General features: G+C 39.1%; 2 protein-coding genes across 2 annotated transcripts in view; one reads left to right on the top strand and one right to left on the bottom strand.

The window, feature by feature from the left end:
• Positions 1-78: 78 nt before the first annotated feature.
• Positions 79-21172, bottom strand: LOC115674668 (probable polyribonucleotide nucleotidyltransferase 1, chloroplastic). The gene is made up of 25 exons (XM_030597134.2): positions 20787-21172; positions 19569-19637; positions 18910-19016; positions 18778-18820; positions 18379-18462; positions 16301-16365; positions 16035-16191; positions 15720-15776; positions 10852-10965; positions 9833-10096; positions 8475-8549; positions 7877-7990; positions 7059-7151; positions 6478-6656; positions 6099-6282; positions 5745-5792; positions 5218-5290; positions 4038-4111; positions 3855-3962; positions 3673-3767; positions 3525-3588; positions 2822-2875; positions 2695-2736; positions 1222-1742; positions 79-524 (listed from the first exon to the last, which is right to left on the bottom strand). The coding sequence occupies exons 1-24, from the start codon at positions 21093-21095 to the stop codon at positions 1347-1349; spliced, it is 2868 nt and encodes a 955-aa protein (XP_030452994.2). The 5' UTR covers positions 21096-21172; the 3' UTR covers positions 79-524; positions 1222-1346.
• LOC115674795 (beta-glucuronosyltransferase GlcAT14A) overlaps positions 7197-21241 on the top strand; it is a 30398-nt gene continuing 16353 nt past the window's right edge. The window contains exon 1 of the mRNA XM_056321459.1: positions 7197-7206. The gene's annotated coding sequence lies outside the window, so the exon portion shown is untranslated. The remainder of the gene's footprint in view (positions 7207-21241) is intronic.

The following is a 21241-nucleotide window of genomic DNA, read 5'->3' as shown; positions in this document are numbered from 1 at the left end:
TATATTCAATCTTAAAGGCCCGGCTGTTAGTTAGTACGCAACCGGTTTCCGGGTGCCAATCCCTTCCTGAAAGGGGAATACGAGAAGAATAAGCTGACGCTATTTTCTTTGATAGACTGGAAAGCCGTAGAAGAAGAAGTAAGAACTGCGGTGCGCGACTAAGTCCGAGAGGCACATAAAAACTACACGACTTTTGCCACAAACTCAATCATCCTCGCATTGGGAAGCAATTCTGCACTTCAAAAACCCCGTGCTTCTTGAAGCAAAATTTGGAGCCTTGAGCATGAAAAGCCATGGGAAGATCAATGGGGGATACACTTACAAGTTGGCCAAAGATAGAAAAGACGGAAAGATCTCTCTGTCTCCTGCGAAAGCTACTACTTTGTCGGTCACCTCTGAGTCGTTCTAAGAGCACACCATTGGCGTATCACTGGAAGAGTCTCCTCGCTATGTGGCGGAGTTCTCTCCAAGAAGCATAATTGACTATCCAGCATTGGGCAAACACGTGCATAACAAATTGGTTCCTATCAAAATAAAGGAAAAAAAGAATCAGCATATCAGTAGCAGATTGAGACGAGGACACGAAAGTAAAGTTATGTGCCACAAAATTGAGTTTCTGTGATAATCATCCAGCAAAATGAGACATCATTGTCACCCCAATCAAATTGTAATTGTTGCAAAATTCAGCCATGCCATAGGCCACCGCACAGATCATGTTTGATAGCCACGAGCTAAAGTTGAGTTCTATCATGTGCAGAAAATGCAGAGGATGATGCTCACTTTGCAAGGCTGAGACTAGAGGAGGTGTACTGAAAGACATAAACCACTAGTTCAACATCTTAGACCGCAACAATTCAAATCGGGTCATTGTTAGACACTGAAAATATGCTTATGAACGCTTTGCTACATAGTCATTTCTGCATCACAATGTATTACGGCACACTAAAAAGTATTAAATGTTTTGCCATAGACGGAAAAAACATCAGATACTGTCACAACGATTATTTTGATTTTCACCACCAAGCAGAAAATACTCAGAAGACTCAAAAATGGAAATGATAAAAACTCAAAAGACTCACAGAGAGGGAAAAAATGTGTAAATGAAGATGAGTGCAAATGATGCCAAAGGCACAAAGTGAAAGAGTCAATCTATCTACAATTTTTCTTTCAGTAAGTTCACACTATCAACATCTACAACCATACAGGGTGAATAAGTCTTACCTTTTACATTCTTTCAAATGGAAGGCTCGCCCTCATCACTGCTGTCATGTCATTTGCTCCAACATATTTGTCATCCTCAACAGCAAAGCAACGTCGATCTATCCAATTTTAGCCTCTCCATTAACTTAAGTACTTTCATCATTGGCAGAGATGCTGCTAACTGCTTTGCTGCTACTCATCTTTGGCCTATCTTTGCCGATATAAGCCTTATCTTTGGCAGGGCTTACCAACCTTTTAATTGCTTTCTTTCGCGGTTGGATAGTTTGCTCAGTTGAGATACTTTTAGGAGAACCTGTCACCTTTGAAACACTGACCTTATCCCTAGTTTGTTCAATATTCTCCTCAGAAAAGTTGTCCTTGGGCATGAATACTACTTTCTTAGCCGCAACCTTATCAGTTGATGGTGCGGAAGCAGATTCTTCTCCAGCAGCTCCAGCTGTTTGCTGCGTTCCAAATTCCTTCGGATCTGGGTCAGGAAGTAATGCCCGGCGACTAAAGCGGAGCTGTCCCTTATCATTGATCTAAACCAAACTCTTGTAACAATTAGTAAGAGTTACTGAAATGACAATGAAACAGACAAAAGATCATAAAAACTCATCAAAGGAAATACTCTATAATCAGGTCAACATGGATATATGTACATCGAAATCCATAATTTTCTCAATGTGATCAATAAACGGTAGCTAGTCATAGGAATGTAACATCAGTACCCCTCTGCGGAGCCACCAACTCACAGGTTACTACTCCAGGCAATGAATAGAAACATGGAGAGAAATTTCTCCTGGGAAGTAACATATGAAGTTTCAAAATACACAGGTGTTAGTTCATTAATTCTTTGTCCAGATATGTATTGAGGGTTGAAAGAATTAGAGGGAAGAGGCCAATGTTAGGATTTGGTTTTCACACTTGTCTCTAAACAAATAGCAAGGCTAACACGGGCTCAGAGATAGGGTTTAAAGAGGCATAGCCAGCGGGGGCAGAAAAGGGGGTATAGCTAGCAATAGAGGAGGAAGAAAAAAAGTTAAATCTTCTGGTACAACTGGTAAGAGGGAAAAGACAAGGACATTTGAATTAATCCCTCCCCCAACTTTTTGGCAAGTCAGCAGCTAAAGGAAAAGAAGAGCCTCTCAGGGAGATGCCATATGCATATTATTCTTAATGGATATTATACACATTGGCAACCCTTCGAATTACACAACCTGCACCTACTGACAATGCTGCTCTGTTTTGCAGGAGGATGAAGAGACAGTATTGGCAGATCATCACACAAGAAGTTAAAACAAACGGCAATGTCTGAATCACATCATAGAAACACTTCCAACCAGTTAAACAACAAATCTCAAGCAAGTAATTTATCGAACATGAATAACTTCTTTCTAGGACTTAAAAAACGAAAAAAAAAATGATGGTAAAACCAAAATATTGAGCAGATAAAATGTTAAGCAGATAAAATTGGAAAGAAATATTTGATACCTCAATAAGTTTCACATCAACACGATCTCCAACTTTAAAAGCCTTCAGCAAAATAAACAAACAAGCCATTAGCGTTTATGGACTTAGACCATTAATGGCAAGGTAAAAAGTAAGGCAAAAACAATACATCTTCAGCCTTGGCAAGCCAATTGGAACTTAACTCACTGATATGGCACAAGCCCTGAGACAAATATACAATGAACATAATTCAGTACCTCTACCCATATCAAACTGCGTACAGTAAGAGAGACAGTAAAATCATATAACAACTGCATATGAAGGTGCAATATGACAAAGTTATTTAAGGGGCAAACTTCAACTCAATATATGCTATAGGACCCAGTAAGATGAAAATCCATGTTATCCACCAATTGTAGATGAATTGGCTTTTACATTTTCCAAATCCTTTGTCTCTCATAATTTGACTTCTGTTAAATGTGAAACACTTGAAGCCTAATAAAATATATACATGGGAATCATACGACTTTTTCTTAATTTTCTGAAACTTAAAACACTTCAATATACAAAATTTTCGACGGAAAGTAAGAAGCGGAAAAGGTACTCAAAATAAGTATAGACAAAAAGTCCCTTAATAGGTAATAGTACCCAAACATATCCTCTAGGTACCGCTTGATATCAAGGACAACTATGTAGTCTATATATCAGTAGAAATGGGGTAGCAAGTGCGGGGTACAGATTAACAGCTCCTCTTACTATTTGCAATCACCCATATTTATATTGTGCCCATGAGATGAAGTAGAAAGGATGACAACACCACATCTCCACCTCCAACATCATTGAATATTTACAATGGGAATTCTACAACACACCTCCTTGCCTGGAGCTATCTCAACAAAAACTCCATAAGGTGCAATAGATTTGATCTCACAGTTCCTGAAAAGCAAGAATCAGAGAATAAATCATTCCACAATTCTCCCAACACTCTCGGAAAGAACAGAGAACCAGAAAAATAAGTACCTATATATGTCACCAATTGTTGGCACCATTGTCAGATTACTAATTATGGCTTTAGACCTCTCTATACTAGACAAGTCCTTAGCAGTAATTTTCACCTGAAAAGGGGAGAGACACAAAATACATAACCAACAGCGGCATAGTTATTTATAGCCATTCAAGATGAGATTCAAGCCTGATCTTACTACTCCATCATCTTGGGTTTCAATGGCCTCTACTCCAGTCTCTTCAATAATGCTTTTCACTTTCTTCCCACCACTACCGATGATCAGATTGATTTTGTCTGGTTTGACCTGAGGTAGAGAGCAAGTTAAGCAGATCACCAAACCCAAGACACAATATAGGTCTATGGTATGGAATAGACAAACCTTCATCACATGAATCAGTGGAGCATGCTTTGAAAGACTCTTAGAAGGGGGAGGCGAGCAATTTGCCATTTCCGCTGTGTTGGATAGAGAACAAAGAACTTTACCATCAAAAACATTAAAGGCAGCATAAAAAAGGTCATAGAAAATTTTATCTTTCAAAACTTGAGATCAAGATCAAGAAGCAAGATGAGGTCCCCCACAGTAATGAGTGCCGGAATGGCAAGAAGAGAGCCTTCACATAAGAGATAAATGCAAACTCCCTCTCAGTCTCACTCACTTCCTCCATGCTGGGTTAATTTAATCCCTACAAACATTCCTTACTTTCAAGCGGGCCAATATATTATTCCATCAACGAAAAGACATAAGATTTTGCTAAATCTGTCCCATGTGAAGTGCATAAGGTGGAACACATGCTAGATGTTAAGCTGTCCTCTAATCTCAGTGAATTTCCAAACTTATAAGGTTTTAATAGAGCCATTTACTCTACAAGTCAGATTTTTAGGCCTAAAGCTGCTAGAAATTTCAAGTTTTGTTTAAAGAGAGGATGAAAGAACTTTCTGGCTTCATTCATTACTACAAAAAGACGAACCCTGTCCACTCAGTGCAAGTAAGAAATAGATAAGACTATCACAACCCAGCATCACATAGCAAAAATTTATGTCATTGTATGGATTTAAACATCAAACAACGACAAGGCATGTACATCAGATGATGCCACCAAGATTCCTAGTAAGCAGAGTGACAAAAAAACATGAAACATCACTATTCTAGCCGACAAGCATGTAATTCGTCTCTGGCTGGGATTGCTGACTAATCACTAAACTCTGAAGTGCTTGCTCAGAAATATTCCCAACACCTCGACATCAGCAATTTGTCCTTGCTGCTCGACGTGGAGTAAAATAAGGACTGTCCCTACCATTATAGATTCTCTAAGAATGATTATTCTCTGAACATAAGCCTGTTTCATGAGGCTAGCAATCTTGGGCAACAACTTTCAACTCGATGGACTATATGGCCTTTTGCTAGGTTTTCATTGAAATGGTTTGCTTCCAACATCTAGCTTTTCAACTGATTTCGCTTTTGTCCTTACCACAAAACCTTAGAGTAACTAGAAGCAACAACAAGTCAGAAGCTAGATAACAATTATCTCCAGAAACTATAGTCAGGGATATGAATATACCAAGAATACGCTTCCGACCATCCCTTGCTTGTAGGAGTGCATTCCTCATAATGGGCAATGTAATACCTGCTACCTATCAAAAAAAGATGCATAGAATTAGTAAACATCGCTCTTGCTCCTTTCTAAAAGAATGTCCAGATATATAATGTCAATTCTCTTCAACAAATTGTACATCCATCCCCAGGAACACGTGTAACCCAAAAAACAGTACTTTCTCCCTCAAAAGACAAGAATCATCATGGAAACACATGAATTACTCCAAACTTGCAAAGTTAATCTTTCCACTATTTGATTCCGTAGGTCCTTTTCGGGCCCAAACACCTAGCCAAGAGAGAGATAACATTTCTAGGTCCATTTTCATGGTAACGAAAGAATGATGAAAGCAGCAGAACTCTGTTTTCCCTATCTCATGGGTGGTGGGCATATATTTAAGTTTTATAGCGGTTGTGCCCCCTATCCTTTTGAGAGGAGTGCACGTAGAAGAGGGGAATAGAACCAGGGAGTATTGACATGTAAATAACAGATACCTTTATGTCCATCTGAAATGCAGTTACGCCATCTTCATTTCCAGCTACCTGGGAAAAAAAACAAGTGGAAATAAATCAACCAATCAAGTTCATGTTTCTATTACCAACTTGATCCTCTAATATGATCCCAGAAGAATGCCTCCGATTAAACACAGAGCCGCTTAGACTTTTGCATGCCATGTTGATTGCTTATACAGAAAATCCTGTCCTCATAAGCTAATCCTCAATGATCTCAAATTGGAAAAATAGCTACGTACTTATTTCTATGGGTGGTTTGCAGCATCAGCACTTTGGATAATAAACAAACTAATGAGAATAAGAAGTTCATGAAACAAATATAACACAAGAAATCACCTTAAAATCCATGTCACCAGATGCATCTTCAGAGCCAGTAATGTCAGAAAGAATAAGAGGGGTGCCATCACCACCAAATTCCTGTGTGTCCAGCACCATCCCCATTGCTATCCCTGCAATAGAGCTCTTAATTGGAACACCAGCATCTTGCAAAGCTAAGCAGCCCCCACAAACTGATGCCATGCTGTCACATTAGAGCACAATTTAAAGAGGAAAGAGCATCAGGAACCGAGCATCAACAATTAAAGGTCCATGAAGGATGAGGAAGAAAGTTTATGTGAAAACTAAGCCAACATGTTTTCAAGTGAATCTGAACTCAAAAATATATTCAAGAAATTGTATGCATGTGATGCTTTGAGAAAGATGACAATTAAATCACCTCGAGGAACCATTGCTTTCAGTGATGGTGCTCTCAACACGAATGGTGTAAGGAAAGTCATCTTCGGAAGGCAAAATAGGTTCTAGTGCTCTCTCAGTAAGCGTTCCATGACCTATTTCTCTTCTGCTAGGAGCTCCCATACGCCCAACTTCCCCAACACATGAAGGAGGAAACGAATACTGAAATCAGATAAAAGAATTGTTAATAACCTTTTTAGGTTGTGGACATTTTTAAGTATCACGCTGCTTGTTATAAACTCAAAATGACACTGTCAAGCAATTTCAAGCCAATTCATTATCACTCATGCAGGTAGGGAGTGCAAAAGAAACCGAAGTGCTCATCCTTCAATTTAACATGTATGAAATTTAGCTCCCTAGTGCCCAGACCTACGTATAATCGAGAATTATACTATCGTGACAACTACTATTAAAGTAACAATTCATCAACCTTGCACCTTAGAAAAGAAGTGTAGGTCAAATACTTCTTGATCCACTAACATACGCAACAAACAAAGGCTTAATCACTCATTTCTAAGATTATTGACGCATTGTGAACTCCATAAACAACATGTCTACAGAGACCTGAAGGTAGAACCTCTTCAATTCATCGTCAGCCACAAGGTTATCCACCCTTTGTGCCATTTGCCTATCACCAAGAGTAGCCACTGCTAATGACTGAAAAAAACCGAGTAGAGGATCAGATAAGTAAAAGCTAAGATAGCGCATTATCATTGCCGAAATGGACGATATTATCACTGGCATCTGTATAAAAATATCAAGATAGACTGTTTTAGTCATATTGGAGTTACTGAAGCTTCTAGTTAAAGATAAGCTCAAAACTGAAACAACAGAAGAATGATATACATCCAATGGCCATAGGAAAGAGTGAAGGGGGAGTTGACTAGAGAAACTGAACAGTTCTACCTCAACAACAAAATATGAACGGGTCGATATTGGGTGCATGTGCATTGTTGCATCGATCATTAGATTGTATCATACTGAATCTAAACCAGTCGATTTGTACTAACATTAAATATGAAAGAACAAGCCTTTAGGAGACTTACAGTGCATAGTTTTCAAGTCTCAAGAAGGAACATATCTCAGTCTCTGCTAATTTTTGTACTTGGCCCTCGTTCAACAGATAAGCCAAAAAAAGTCGCAAAATCTCGAAATGAAAGCGCATGCAAAAGAAGACAAATGAGGTTGCAGGGAACTGGCACACAAATGAGTGCCTCCTAGATATACACCAATTAGATCTACCGTTAGCAAGTTGCAGATGGAAGAGCACTCCAAAAGAAAAAAAGAAAGTTCCCGCGAAAAAAGAGGAAACTGTTTCTATTCAACCAGTAAAAGAGAAACTACCAGTTCATTTTCATGACAGAAGTATGCGTGTGGCAAACCTGTGTTTCGCCACGTGTAAAAAGAGCACTTCCATGTGCCCTAGGAAGCAATCCACACCTTGAGTTAATCGGCCTTATTTCATCAGGGGTTCGACCATCACTCCTTTTTCCTCCCTGCATCAAGTCCAGAGAACCAAGGATTTGATAAGAAAAGAGAACTTCATAAGTGAAATTCTGCAATGAAGACTAGCAAATTATTTCTTTAGGGGCGAGGTATTTTCCCAATAGGATAAGTGAATTTAATCATCCCATACAGTTTTATGTTATTGGAATAGACTGTTCAATATGTCAGAAGCAGTATTATTGTCAAATATTTATCGGGCTCCAGAGAGAAGTTGTCTGCCCCTTGCCATAGAGAGATACACATAGAAACGCAAGATGGATGGTCCCTACAAATATCTGGACATAGAAGTCTGCATTTGTCTGCACATACGCTCATAAACCTAAATACAAAATTGTTGGAGACAAGAACAGGAAAAGATACGGACTCTATAGTCTATTAATCCTACCAAAGACAAAGCAAAGAAAAAGAAAAAATAAGCATACTCTCCAGATCTCCTAATAAAACAACTCTTTGATAAAAAGGGAGGACTCGTACCTCGACTATACGTCTCCGAAGGAGCTTAGATGTAACTTCTTTAAACACCAGCTTCACATCAACCTCAGAGAAAAACTAGAAATAGGAAAGAAGAAACAAAATCACTTCAGTACAAAAAGATGCACCACAAACCACTAGCAAGTTATGCATTGAAGGATTTATATCTCTATCAGAGGATACTCCTTTTCATTCTTCAGGTTAAGCATTTTTCCCTGGTTTGACTTAAAATAATGAGAAAATTCCCAATTCCATTGATGTCGATCTGTTTCTGTTAGCCAACAGATCTTGGCTCTTCACAAAAATATGTTCTCAAGAAAAGGCAAACATCATTCAACTAGATGTTCCTAAGTCAACAACATAACGATACACAAACCATGACACATCATCCCCACCCAATAGAAAATAGAGCAGACCACTCTAAGAAATTAATTATAATACTAATCGAGACTAGTGCCTTCAGAGGCCCTAAGAGAGTGCACTAAGCTCTACCCAGAACTCTAGCAGCAGCTCAAAATTTGCGAGTAGATCGAGTATGTAAACTTCATATGAGCAACTTGTCTCGTCTTTTGCAGAAGTTGCAAAAGAATACAGCATGAGACGTTCAAACCAATAACATATATCTGTGATCCAAGTTAGAAGAGTACATGTGGATCATCCCTCAAGCATGGATTCAAATCCAAGCTGGATGCCTTTTACTTCAGTTTCACAGACAGAATTCTCATCAATGTAACTATTTTCCATTATCAAGTTTCAAATTTTATGTATTTGACCATCTTCTAGATTATAAATCTAAGAATTCCTCCTTTAAATTGGAATACAAACTTTCATGAAATTCCCACCACAAGTAAAAGATTTAAGGCACAAACAAATTAAATTACTCTTTACTGCATTTCTGCGTTCCTGATAGCAAAAGAGATTAAAAGTAACTAAAATTTGATTGTTTAAGACTAAAGTAGCTTGGTTGTTCAAAAATTTGACAGAAACCAAGATTGCTCTCCTACATCCAAGCTTGTAGACAGTAAACTACAGCATCTAGCCATCCAGCATCAAGGGATTCTCAAATATTGATATTTTGGAAGAGATACAACAAATAGATCAAGCCAATTGCTGAAAATCTCAAAATGTTTGATGGCTTTGGTTGCTAATATTGGATAACTGACTGACTCTGACATGAGCATCCACAAAAGCTGCACTCTGCACTACAATAACAACCACTAAACCTCAAAGGCCAGACACTGCTTAATGATGAGAAAAACAAGGACTCAGAAACAACGTAACAAGTAAGAGAAGATCGCTGCTATTCCAATGGCAATGCAAAACCTAAGGGACAGGAGAGCATGAATTGACCAGATTTTTACCAAAGGAGTGGATTTTCGTGAGACTGGCTTAATATGGACATCCCCTTCATCAATTTCTCCATCTACAACAACTTCTTCATCCTCATCTTCATCCACTTCCATGTCTGGAATTGTTTCAGCAGCAACAAAAGTTGCATCTTTACTGACATATCCCTTTTCTGTAAGAATAGTCAGAACCTTGTCCTCTAAAGACACTAGCGACTTCCTTCTAGGTACTTTACCCTTGATCTGCAGCACCTTCAATAATTCATCCCCAGCAATATCCTGAGTATTCAGAGTACAGACAAGTCATGTCTGATGATTATTTAAATCATCCAAAAGCAGCAAATGAATTTGCAGATATGGTGTTGAAAAGATGAGCATTAATACAATTCATGGCAGAGAATGAATCTCGCAAAGAAAATTATAGTACAAAAATGCATTTCTTCCATATATCTAGTAGACAGATCGACGCTACTATGCGCATTGTTCAGAGTAAGATTAAGATGACCACATGAGAAGGACCAACTTGGGCTTCTCAAAGTCGTTGAGTTAAATTGTCTGCTAAGTGAGCTCAACAGTGCATAGTTGAAGAAAATAGGAGATGAACAAGAGCCCTAAGACCACTTTTCAGGATAAAACAAACATTTGAAAAGGCAAGGTGCTTGAATATCCTATACATCCTGAAACCATCAACTGGGTCAACAATGGAAGAAAGGTACTCACATTTGGCAGGTTATCAGAGAATCTCTTCTAAGATCTAACTTTGTAAGTCGTTCTTTCTAGCAAACACATTTTTTTTTTCCAGATTTAAGAAGTCAGCACATGAGAATGTTTTTAGCATTTTTTAGTTAGATAAGTACTTTTTGCCTTGTGTTCTACAATTAAACCATAGCAGCGAGAATGCGCTAAAAACTTGATTCGAATTCATCAAAAGACTCATCACATGAAATGAACAGGTGAATTCCAGGCTCCAGGATAATGGCAGTAAACATCAAGTAGAGCACTAGTGCAATTGAAGAGGCCCAAAGTAAATTTACTTCAACATGCTTATATAGCTCGGAAGGGGGTAATTTAATTGCGTCAAGCATCTTGGGCTTCCCACACTTCTTGACCAAAACGTCCACCTCTTTGCAAATTGCTTGCACAGCTTCCTGATATTGATCAACACATGGAGATGTCACTGAAATGTCCGCACAAGTATTGTCTACAGAAATAATAGCTACAGTTAACAAAGAAAAGGAATACAAGCTTCAGCAAAATGAGAGGTTATAGCCAAAGCAAACGTCAATGAGTGCTTCTATTCATCGGATGGAAAATTTTCATCATGTCTTTAAGACAGAAATAGAGTTAGTCAAATCCAGAGTTGAAGTAGTTGTATATTACTTATTATTTCAGAAAGACCCATAAGTTAAGATTACAGAATCAGACATCTTTGTTGAGCTGTAAATATCCAGATTATATGGCTGTAAAAATGTAGGATAATTGACTGATTGATAGGAGTAGATTTTTCCAATTTAGGAGTTTTTATTCTGGTTAAATCCCACAAATCGTGGGATTGTAGCTGTTCTCCTATTTAGGCTTTGTTTCCTATTTTGTTTGCTAGGACTCCTCTATGTATTAGTCTATAAATATGACAATGTAAAGAGGTAGTAAATATGAATGAGAAAAAGGATTTCTCTCCATCTAAAATTCCACATGGTATCGAGCTCTAGGCTAGATTTCTGAATTCCAAATTACAGCCTTCATTGCTGTCTTTTATTCTCCAGAAAATTTTTCCTTCGAATGCAGCCTTCATAGCTGCACTACTACTCTTGTTTTCTTCCCGACCTTTACTCTCCAAAAATGTCCAATTCCGAAATCACACTAAAAACCACAGATCCGACCCCTTCTACCAAAAAACCAAAGGAAAACTCAGCCATCTGCTTGGGACAGACCCAAACTAGGAGATCCTAATTTCGATGCGTGGGATGAAGCTGATTCCATGATCATGTCATGGCTATGGAATTCCATGGAACCAGCCATAAGCGATACTTGTATGTTTCTATCAACAAAAAGAGATCCGGGATTCTATCCAACGGACGTACTCAAAGGCTCGTGATGCAGCCCGGTGTGTATGAAACTAAGGTGAAAACCAGTGGGCCAAAGCAAGGAGGTAAGATCAATCGAGTATGCTAATTCTCTGCGAACTTATGGCAAGAACTCGATCATTATCGAGTACTCCAGATGCGGTGTCCGGAAGATGCGGCCATCTCTAAGAATCTTATTGAAAAGGATCGAGTCTATGATTTCTTAGCCGGGCTTAATTCGACCACCAAGTCGAATTCAAATACTTGGCAAGGAGGAAGTGCCATCATTGGAGGAAACAATTTCCTTGATCCGGGCGTAAGAAAGTCGTCGATCCGTCATGCTCGAACCACAAGCAGTAGAAGGGTCACCTTGACAATCAAAAAGGTTGATGAAAAGGGTGACTTGCCAAGGAAAGACAACCGGGACAACTTGTGGTGTGCCTATTGCAAGAAACCGAGACATACAAAGGAGCAATGCTGGAAACTCGAATGGCAAACCAACTACTTCAAGCCGAGAGCAGGTGAATCGGGCAACACAAAAGGCCCCGGTCCACCTAACGAGCAAGTTAGTCACGAAGAAGTTCGAGAAAACAGCCTTCAATAGTGAAGAAATTGAGAAAATAAGAGGTTTGTTAGGGTCTTTAATAAACCCTCTAGTGCATGTTCTCTAGCACTCTCGGTAATTCTTGGATTGTTGATTCGGGGCTACCGATCATATGACTCACACCTCATCCCATTTCAAGACCTACACACCTTGTCCTAGCAATAGGAAGATTATTGTGGCAAATGGTTCTCTTGCGTATGCACAGGGTTGGAGATATTTCTATCACACCTAATCTTGTCCTTAAAGATGTTCTTCATGTCCCTAAACTGTCCGCTAATCTTATATCCATACAAAACTCACAAAAGATCTTCATTGTCAAGTCATTTTTTACCCATTCTACTGTGTTTTTCGGATCGACTCGGAGAGGAGGATTGGACTTGCTAAGGAACAAAATGGGCTGTACTACCTTGAGACACCTCTCACCGCAAGAAGAATCATGAATACTCTATCTTCATCGTTTCTTAGCACTTCAAATAAAGAAGCTACTTGGCTTCATCATTTTCGTTTTGGTCATCCGTCCTTTCAAGTCTTGAGTATTATGTTTCCATCCTCGTTTAAAGGTTTGAATATTAAAGATTTCCATTGTGATGTTTGTGAGTTAGCCAAGCATAATCGTGTACCATTTCCTATTAGCAATCGTCGTAGTTCTAATCCTTTGACTTGATCCATAGTGACATTTGGGGACCTTCCACGATTCCAAACATCTCCGGAGCTCGTTGGTTTGTCACTTTAATAGATGATTGTTCTAGGATCACGTGGACTTTCTTACTCAAACATAAATCCGATGTGAGTAGCATTATTCCTTCCTTTCATTCCATGATTCAAACTCAGTTGGGGTTAAGATCAAGGTCTTTCGATCCGATAATGCTAGAGATTACTTCAATCAAGTATTGTCCTCGTATTTTCAAAAGGAAGGTATTATCCATGAATCATCTTGTGTAAATACACCCCAACAAAATGGGGTTCTTGAAAGAAAAATGGTCTTCTCCTTAACACAACTCGTGCCCTATTGTTTCACGGGCAAGTTCCTAAAACATATTGGGGGAAGTTTGTTCTTACACCACATACATGACCAATAGACTACCCTCTCGTACATTAGACCACAAGACTCCTATGGAAGTTCTTTCGAGTTCTATCCTCACTTTCGTACATCTAACGGTCTTACACCTCGAGTCTTTGGTTGTACTTCCTTTGTCCACATTCATCATCATCAACGAGGAAAGTTAGATCCTCGCGCAATCAAATGTGTTTTTCTTGGTTACTCACAAACACAAAAGGGCTACAAATGTTACCATCCCCCTTCCAAAAATTCTATCTCTCTGCAGATGTCACTTTCGTTGAAAATAAACCCTATTTTTCACAACCTTATCTTCAGGGGGAGATTTCAATATGGAAGATAAGTGGCCATGGTGTTATTGATAACCCGAATTTAATGTCCAATGTCCCCGTCAACCCAAACTCGTCCACCGTAGCTCATGAACCTACCTTGAATCCTATCTCTTGCCCACCCCAATCTCCCCACACACCAACCTCGATTCTGTTCCTATTCCCACTAGTCCAACTCAACCTGGTTCTTCCTATTTCCACTAGTCCAACTCATATCCATGATTCTCGTGAGATTTTCTCAGTGTATTCAAGGAGACATCCGTTCCAACACAAGACAGGTCCAAAATACCACTCCGGTGCTCGCCAATGAGAACACAAATATGTCCCGAACCTCCTTTGAATAAACAGCTTAATGATACACCCGAGGCCGATCTTGATTTACCTATTGCCGTTAGAAAAGGGATTAGAGAGTGCACCAAGAAACCAGTTTATCCACTATCAAATTATGTGTCCCTTAATAGATTATCATCACCATACCAAAACTTTATTGTGAGTTTAAACTCTATTGTCATTCCCTAACACTTTGTCTCAAGCATTGTCAAAAGAGGAATGGAGGAATGCCATGATAGAAGAGATGAAGGCACTAAAAAAAAATAAAACGTGGGAAATTGTTGATAGGCCAAAAGGGAAAAATCTAGTTGGGTGCAAGTGGGTATTCACCGTAAAGTACAAGGCAGATGGCTCTCTAGAGAGGTACAAAGCAAGATTGGTTGCAAAAGGTTACACTCAAACATATGGAGTGGATTACCAAGAGACATTCGCACCAATGGCTAAAATGAATACCGTAAGAATTTTACGTCCTTAGTCGCTCATTTTGATTGGGAACTTCAACAGTATGATGTAAAGAATGCATTTTTACACGAGATTTGGAAGAGGAAATCTACATGAGCACCAGATATCTCCTATGCGCAAGCTTGATTAGTCAATTCATGCATAATCCAAAGCAACACATCTACAGTGCTCATAGAGTCCTACACTACTTGAAAGGAGCCCAGGGGAAGGGAGTACTATTCAAGAAGAGTCCCGATCTTAAGCTTCGAGGCTTATACAGATGCGGATTATGCTGGATTCGTGGTTGATAGGAGATCTACAACCGGTTATTGTACTTTCCTTGAGGTAACCTGGTAACTTGGAGAAGTAAAAACAGAATGTGGTGGCAAGATCTAGTGCAGAATCTGAGCTTAGGGCAGCAGCTCATGGAATATGTCAGTTATTGTGGCTCAAGATCATTCTTGATGACTTGAAGGTCGAGTGGCAAAGTCCTATGAAGCTTTATTGTGACAATAAATCTGCAATTAATATTGCTCATAATCCCGTGCAACATGACAGACAAAGCACATTGAGATCGATAGGCACTTCATCAAGGAGAAACTTGAAGAAGGACTAATTTGTTTGTCTTATGTTCCTTCAGGACAGCAAGTGGCAGATGTCTTGACCAAAGGACTTAATGGTGGAAGTTTTCACGAGCTAGTTACCAAGCTGGGAATGGAAGATATCTGTTCACCAGCTTGAGGGGGAGTGTTGAGCTGTAAATATCCAGATTATATGGCTGTAAATATGTAGGATAATTGACTGATTGATAGGAGTAGATTTTTCCTATTTAGGAGTTTTTTATTCTGGTTAAATCCCACAAATTGTGGGATTGTAGCTGTTCTCCTATTTAGGCTTTGTTTCCTATTTTGTTTGCTAGGACTCCTCTATGTATTAGTCTATAAATATGACAATGTAAAGAGGTAGTAAATATGAATGAGAAAAAGGATTTCTCTCCATCTAAAATTCCACAATCTCAAACTTAGAACACAGAAATGATATGCCGACAACAATGAAAAAAATGAATAAAGCAAACTACCTGCCCAACTTCGACAGCTTGCAGCAGCTTCTCTTCCGAGAGGAAATTGCAGTAACCCTGCAATGCATGATCCACTTTGTCAGAACTCAGGAGTTAGAATACAGAATAACCAAGCGCAGGTTTTTTATCAATCTAAAAGAAGCAAGTATCTTGCTACTGCCAACTGACAAATAAGTACTTCAAGGTACGCCTATCCGGAAGCCCATTGGTCGTATAGCTCAGTGTCAGATGGAATCATTCTTAAATGGAAATCCACATCACCAGCTCAAAATATATTGAAAAAATATCTACTAAGTTTCAGTACAAGTCACTGACCTCTATCATCAATATTGCACTGTCAGTGCCAGCTAGCAGCAAGTCCAAGTCAGATTCTTCCATTTCCTTGGTCGTGGGATTGACAATGAACTTATCTCCTACCAGGCCAATCCGCACTCCTGCAATAGCCTTTGAATTTGGCACTTCCGAAAGGGCTCTGTTGTACACAAAGAAGCAGGAACGAACATGTGTAAAAAATTCCATCTTATCAAGACATTGGCAAGCGCCTAGAACATAAGGTATGCAAGCAAGATCATAGAACTTACACTGCTATTCCAGCTGCTGTGACTGCTAAACTATCAGGGGTATGCAACCCATCATAGCTCAAAACCTATAATAACAAATCAATGAAAATGGTTAAAAGTCGAAAGTAAAAAGTATGTGCTTCAACATGCTAAGAAACACTCATTGAGAGAGTAACAAGGTGCCCTTGTTTGCGGTACCTCAAGGATTTACTATCAATGATAACACCGCAAATAGGTTCAACTTCAGCCACTTAAGGCCCAGTAAACAATCCCGCTGGCAAGATCAGATTTTACTGCTTAAGGCCATTGCATTATCCATTTTATCATATTATAGGTATATGGGGCATTCAGTCACAGTGTAGGTATTGAGGAAGAACAAAAGCATCAACATTACTCTATAGACAAAAGGGAAACTGAAACTAAATCGTTTTCACTTATACTAATATCACTTTTGCTGCTTTTTGGCAAGATATTAATTTGCATGTAACTAACTTCGTACATCTTATCAAAGCACAAGGGACCATTTGTTCTAAATGGAGATTGTTACAGCTGTATTATGGGCCTATTTTGATTAACCTGTACACAAAGGGATAATGTTGGCTAGTAAAAGATTCCTGACATTAATAAGTGTTGTGCCCAGTGCCCACCCATGTTAATAAAAGGCTTCAAGGGAGAGGTAGCCCATTAAATATCAATACCATTATCCAGAGATCAAAGAAATCAAACATGTCCAGAACCACTCAGCATTACGTGTCTGTAGACAGCAATTTTATTTTTAAATAAGGAACACATGCAGCAACAGGTAATGCCAAAATGAAGAGGCATTATTTCAGATGATCAGAGTTAGGTTGTGTAGGTCACATTTGTGAAGACGATAAAAACACTGTATTGCTATTAAAAACCTGAAAGAGCAGTACGGTTTATCGAGTGCTGCTCTTTAATTCTTTTCTCGTTATAACTGGTTTATCTAAGGCTAAACTATCATCTGATTGGTATGGTATGACATACGTTATTGATATATTCAGAATAATCTGACACAAATTTGAAGACTTGCTTATTGAGAAAAAAAGACTAAAATGCCCAATATTAGATTGTCCTACAACAAAACAAAATAGTATCTCATGTCGATTTGCTAGTAGTACATCATACAGAGCACGATTGAACCAGAATTCCCCTATTCACACCATTGTTTTTTACCATTAAGCTAATTATAATATCTATATAAGCGGGTATCTTTTTGTTAATGAAAGATATCTCTTTTTAACTTTCACGGGAATAAAAAGTTTACCGTAAAGCGTACAGATTTTTATTAACAAAAGTATTGAGAAGACTTGAGCCATAAAGGACGTTGCAATGAACCACTTGAATGAGTTGAATACAGGGAAACTATCACCATAATTAAAGCAAAGACCCACTTCATGATTTTGGCATCATTGGACACAATATCCACACAAGTGACAAAAAAGTGGAAGAAGCTTCACCATCAGTTTAAAACCACAAAGGGAGTTTTCTAGTGCATAATTATCATAATAGACCTTAGACATAGCCCAATACATTGATTCAAATAATACAACATGATCCCATACAAAATTTTACATCTGTAACAGCATGAGACCCCATTACTAAAAAGCATCTGCTGTGGTTCCTTTAAATATTAAAAAAAGCAATACGGTTAATTTGTTAGAGAAGTCGTCATCATGTAATACACAAAATATAACTGTGGATATCTGAAAGCACCCAACACACCAAAGTAAATTTATAACAAGTTAAGGCAGAGATCCTACAGTTGTCTTGGACTGAGGTCATACCATTAAACCAGGATACATACTTTCACAATCAAACATTAATACACTTATATCCAACAACTTACCAAAAGAAAGGTCTTAAAAATGGACATAGCTTGTTTAGGTCATGCCTAGAAAAGATGGTTTATGAGGTATGCATGTGAAATACAACAATAAAATTTCGAGAAATATATGGCATGCAAAGAAAATCAAATTTCAAATCCAACAGTGGATCCTGAGTGTGTTGAAACAAGACCCCGCCGCCATCAGAAAACCAAGCATGCAATGACCAATGAGCAAAGAGAGAATCCATACCCAAGATAAAACTTGAGTTTCATGGTAGAAGCCCTTCAGCATTGTCGGACGTAAGGGCCTATCAATCAATCTACAAATAAGAACCTACACAAACAAAAATTAACAAAATAAACAATAGTGGTATCTTTTCAAGAAAAACCGTCATTTTCCTTTCATGTGTTTTTGCCATATGTCAGTATCAGAGGCAAATCGTTGTTCACACACATTTTGTGACGCTTACAACTTCGAGAAAGGTGCAATAATGTTATAAAATAAGGCCAAATGAAAATAGCCTGTTTTGTTTGTTCTACTCTTGTTGCATACGTGTCTGCTATCAAGAATAAAGCACCAAATTATCCTTCATCATAAACATGACACAAATAGTAAAACATTATGAATACACTTGAAAGATTAGCGTACCTCGTGATCTTTTGGCCTTCCCTCTCGTTTGTAAAAACCTCCACTGAAAGGAGCAATGAGACTTAAATGTCACTTCACTTTCCAATGCAAAATTAAATTTCTCCGCAAATTCATGGAAAATTCATCACAAACCTTGTCCGCCCCGCTGCCGAAAATCGTTCTTGATAATTTACGTTAAGAGGAAAAAAATCAGCAGGTTCGCTCGGGATGTCAGCCAAACAAACCGATGTATAAATGACCTACAAGAAGAAGCACGTAATGTGTTAGTTCTCAACATTTGAGACAGTGATCTCTCCCCCATCCCCCAGACCTAAACCTGAAATATTGAAGAAAGATCGATAACTTCATACAAATTGATTCAGGACCTACAGGATCATTCCAAATGCGCGAGTAGAGAATCTAGCAACTATTTTAAGACATGTGAACAGGTAGAAATAAAGTTTGAAAGGTGTTGTTGATTATGGCGATACTAAAAATGTGACAGTAGTTGTTTCCCAAAATTACAAGGATAAGCCAAACAGATGATAGAATGGTTAGTTCCTCAGTTCCTCATAGCAAAATTTATAAGAGGGGATAAATTTATAATCTCTTCTGTCTCTTTCCCTTCATTTGTGTCATTATCCATGTTGTTGATAATATTAATTAGATTTCAGCTTGTTAGTGCCATATACATTGCCTAATACATATCTGACAGTTATTGTAGGTTGAATTGCTACGGGATTTGAGGAAAGCTTTAGATAAGTTTATCGACATATCACTAGGTAGATGCATATTTCACCACCGGAACTTACAGTATCCCCATCTGTTACAGTGACAGCCCCACTAGCTTGCCTCCCCATATGACCAGTCTCGACTAGAATCTGCAAAAATAGTATGACATAATGAACAAATAATATCGAGCACGAGTTTATAATTGAAAGTCCATGATAAGACACAAAAGTGCTGCAAAAGATATGGTATTCTTTCGTAGTAATAGCCCATCAGTTTTCTTTACCTGAACAACACTCAGAGATTACAGTGGGAGCTATATGAAAACATGGAAACAAGATTAGACTACCTAAGAGTTAATTACCACTAAACGTCATTGGCGTTGAGAGATTTATACTTGTATATGTTTGTGAATTTTTAGATAGGGACCCATCTGCGACACGGGTAGAAGACTTGCTGTTCTCATAATTTCTATGAAAGACTTGATGTGCGACGTATTACTCTTGAAATGCAAACTGACAGTTTTCACACTGCTTTGCAGCAGGCATCGCTAGATGCTTTGACATAATTTGCCTGTAGGCACAAAATTCGGCGATACACACATAGAAAGATAGATATCAATTGATCACTTAATATTCCAGTTTTAGGTGTATGGAGATGCATCATGTGAGTATTAAATGATGACAAATTGAACAAACAATGCCTTGCATGCTCCTATGTTGAACAGGTTACCCTAACAGACTTCTTGATTATGTTTCCAGTCAAAATCACTCCTCCAACACCCTTTCTAGTCCACTGCTTCTCAAAATCTATACCAACAAACCAGCCAGTCATTGCAGGCCTAATTTTGTCTTGGTGAATGGTCGCAGAGAAACCAATGGAAGAGAAAGCAGCCATATCATATATTTCCTCAGTCACGTCAATCCCATGATGTCAAATGACTCTATCGAAAAATTCACTCTCCACATCCAAGAAGAGTTGAAAGACAGAGGACCATAAAAAATGGCAAGAAATGAAATTTCCACCAGCCGCAACTTCGAGCAGGAAAAAAACGAAGGCGAGAAAACCGAATTGATTCGTTCCAATCCTCAACCATCTCACCATCAATCTGCAGCTAAAGAAAACGGTATCCAGCACACCAACCATAAAAAAAAACACAATCCAATGCCACAGCTAGTAGTGGCTCGAAGCCTACTCCTCAACCCACTAAACACGGTTCATTCAAGTCACGGAAGAACAAATGACAACGCAAGAAGCTCAAAACAGAACACGGAAGCGCCAAAAGAAGAAGAGAAACTCACGTATCTATCGCCGACAGGGATTTTGACGGAGAGCGGCTCAGGAAATCCCGGAGAAGCATCGAACGGCGACGCCGAGCCGCCGGCCTCGGCTCCGGCGACGGCCCGGACAACGCGCAGCCGATTGGAAGAGCCGGCGGCCGGGAGCAGCAGCGACAGGGAGCCGAACCTGGAGCTCTTCGCGCGGAGGGACCGAGAGGAGAAGCGCGGGACTGCGGAGCGATGACGGCGGCCATGGACGAAGCGAGGGAGCGGCGAGCGAGCGGAGTGTGGCCTAGCGCTGACGGCGCTGCCGCCTGAATTGATGAGCATTTTTCTCCCGTCCAGCTATGGAGGTAGAGAGAGAGAGAGAGAGAGGTTTATCCGTTTTTCTCTCTCTAGCGCGGGAGGGACGATGCAGCAGCGGGTGCAAGGTTTAACCCGGCGGTCCGTATTTCCCGGATCCGGGTTTGGGCCAA

This window comes from Syzygium oleosum, unplaced genomic scaffold (assembly GCF_021117445.2).
Source record: "Syzygium oleosum isolate NSW1041296 unplaced genomic scaffold, Sole_v2.1 Sole_v2.23, whole genome shotgun sequence".
NCBI classification, from domain to species: Eukaryota; Viridiplantae; Streptophyta; class Magnoliopsida; order Myrtales; family Myrtaceae; genus Syzygium; species Syzygium oleosum.
This window is presented reverse-complemented; position numbering and strand designations above follow the sequence as displayed.

Bases quoted from the DNA above. Each gene is read 5' to 3' on its own strand.
- LOC115674668 (XM_030597134.2), bottom strand. From the start codon at position 21,095: ATGCTCATCAATTCAGGCGGCAGCGCCGTCAGCGCTAGGCCACACTCC. The intron at 16,366-18,378 runs GTATGGATTCTC...TTGTTATTATAG, and splicing joins AAACTCAAGTTTTATCTTGG to GTTTTGAGCTATGATGGGTT. The intron at 6,283-6,477 runs GTGATTTAATTG...CTAATGTGACAG, and splicing joins GAAAGCAATGGTTCCTCGAG to CATGGCATCAGTTTGTGGGG.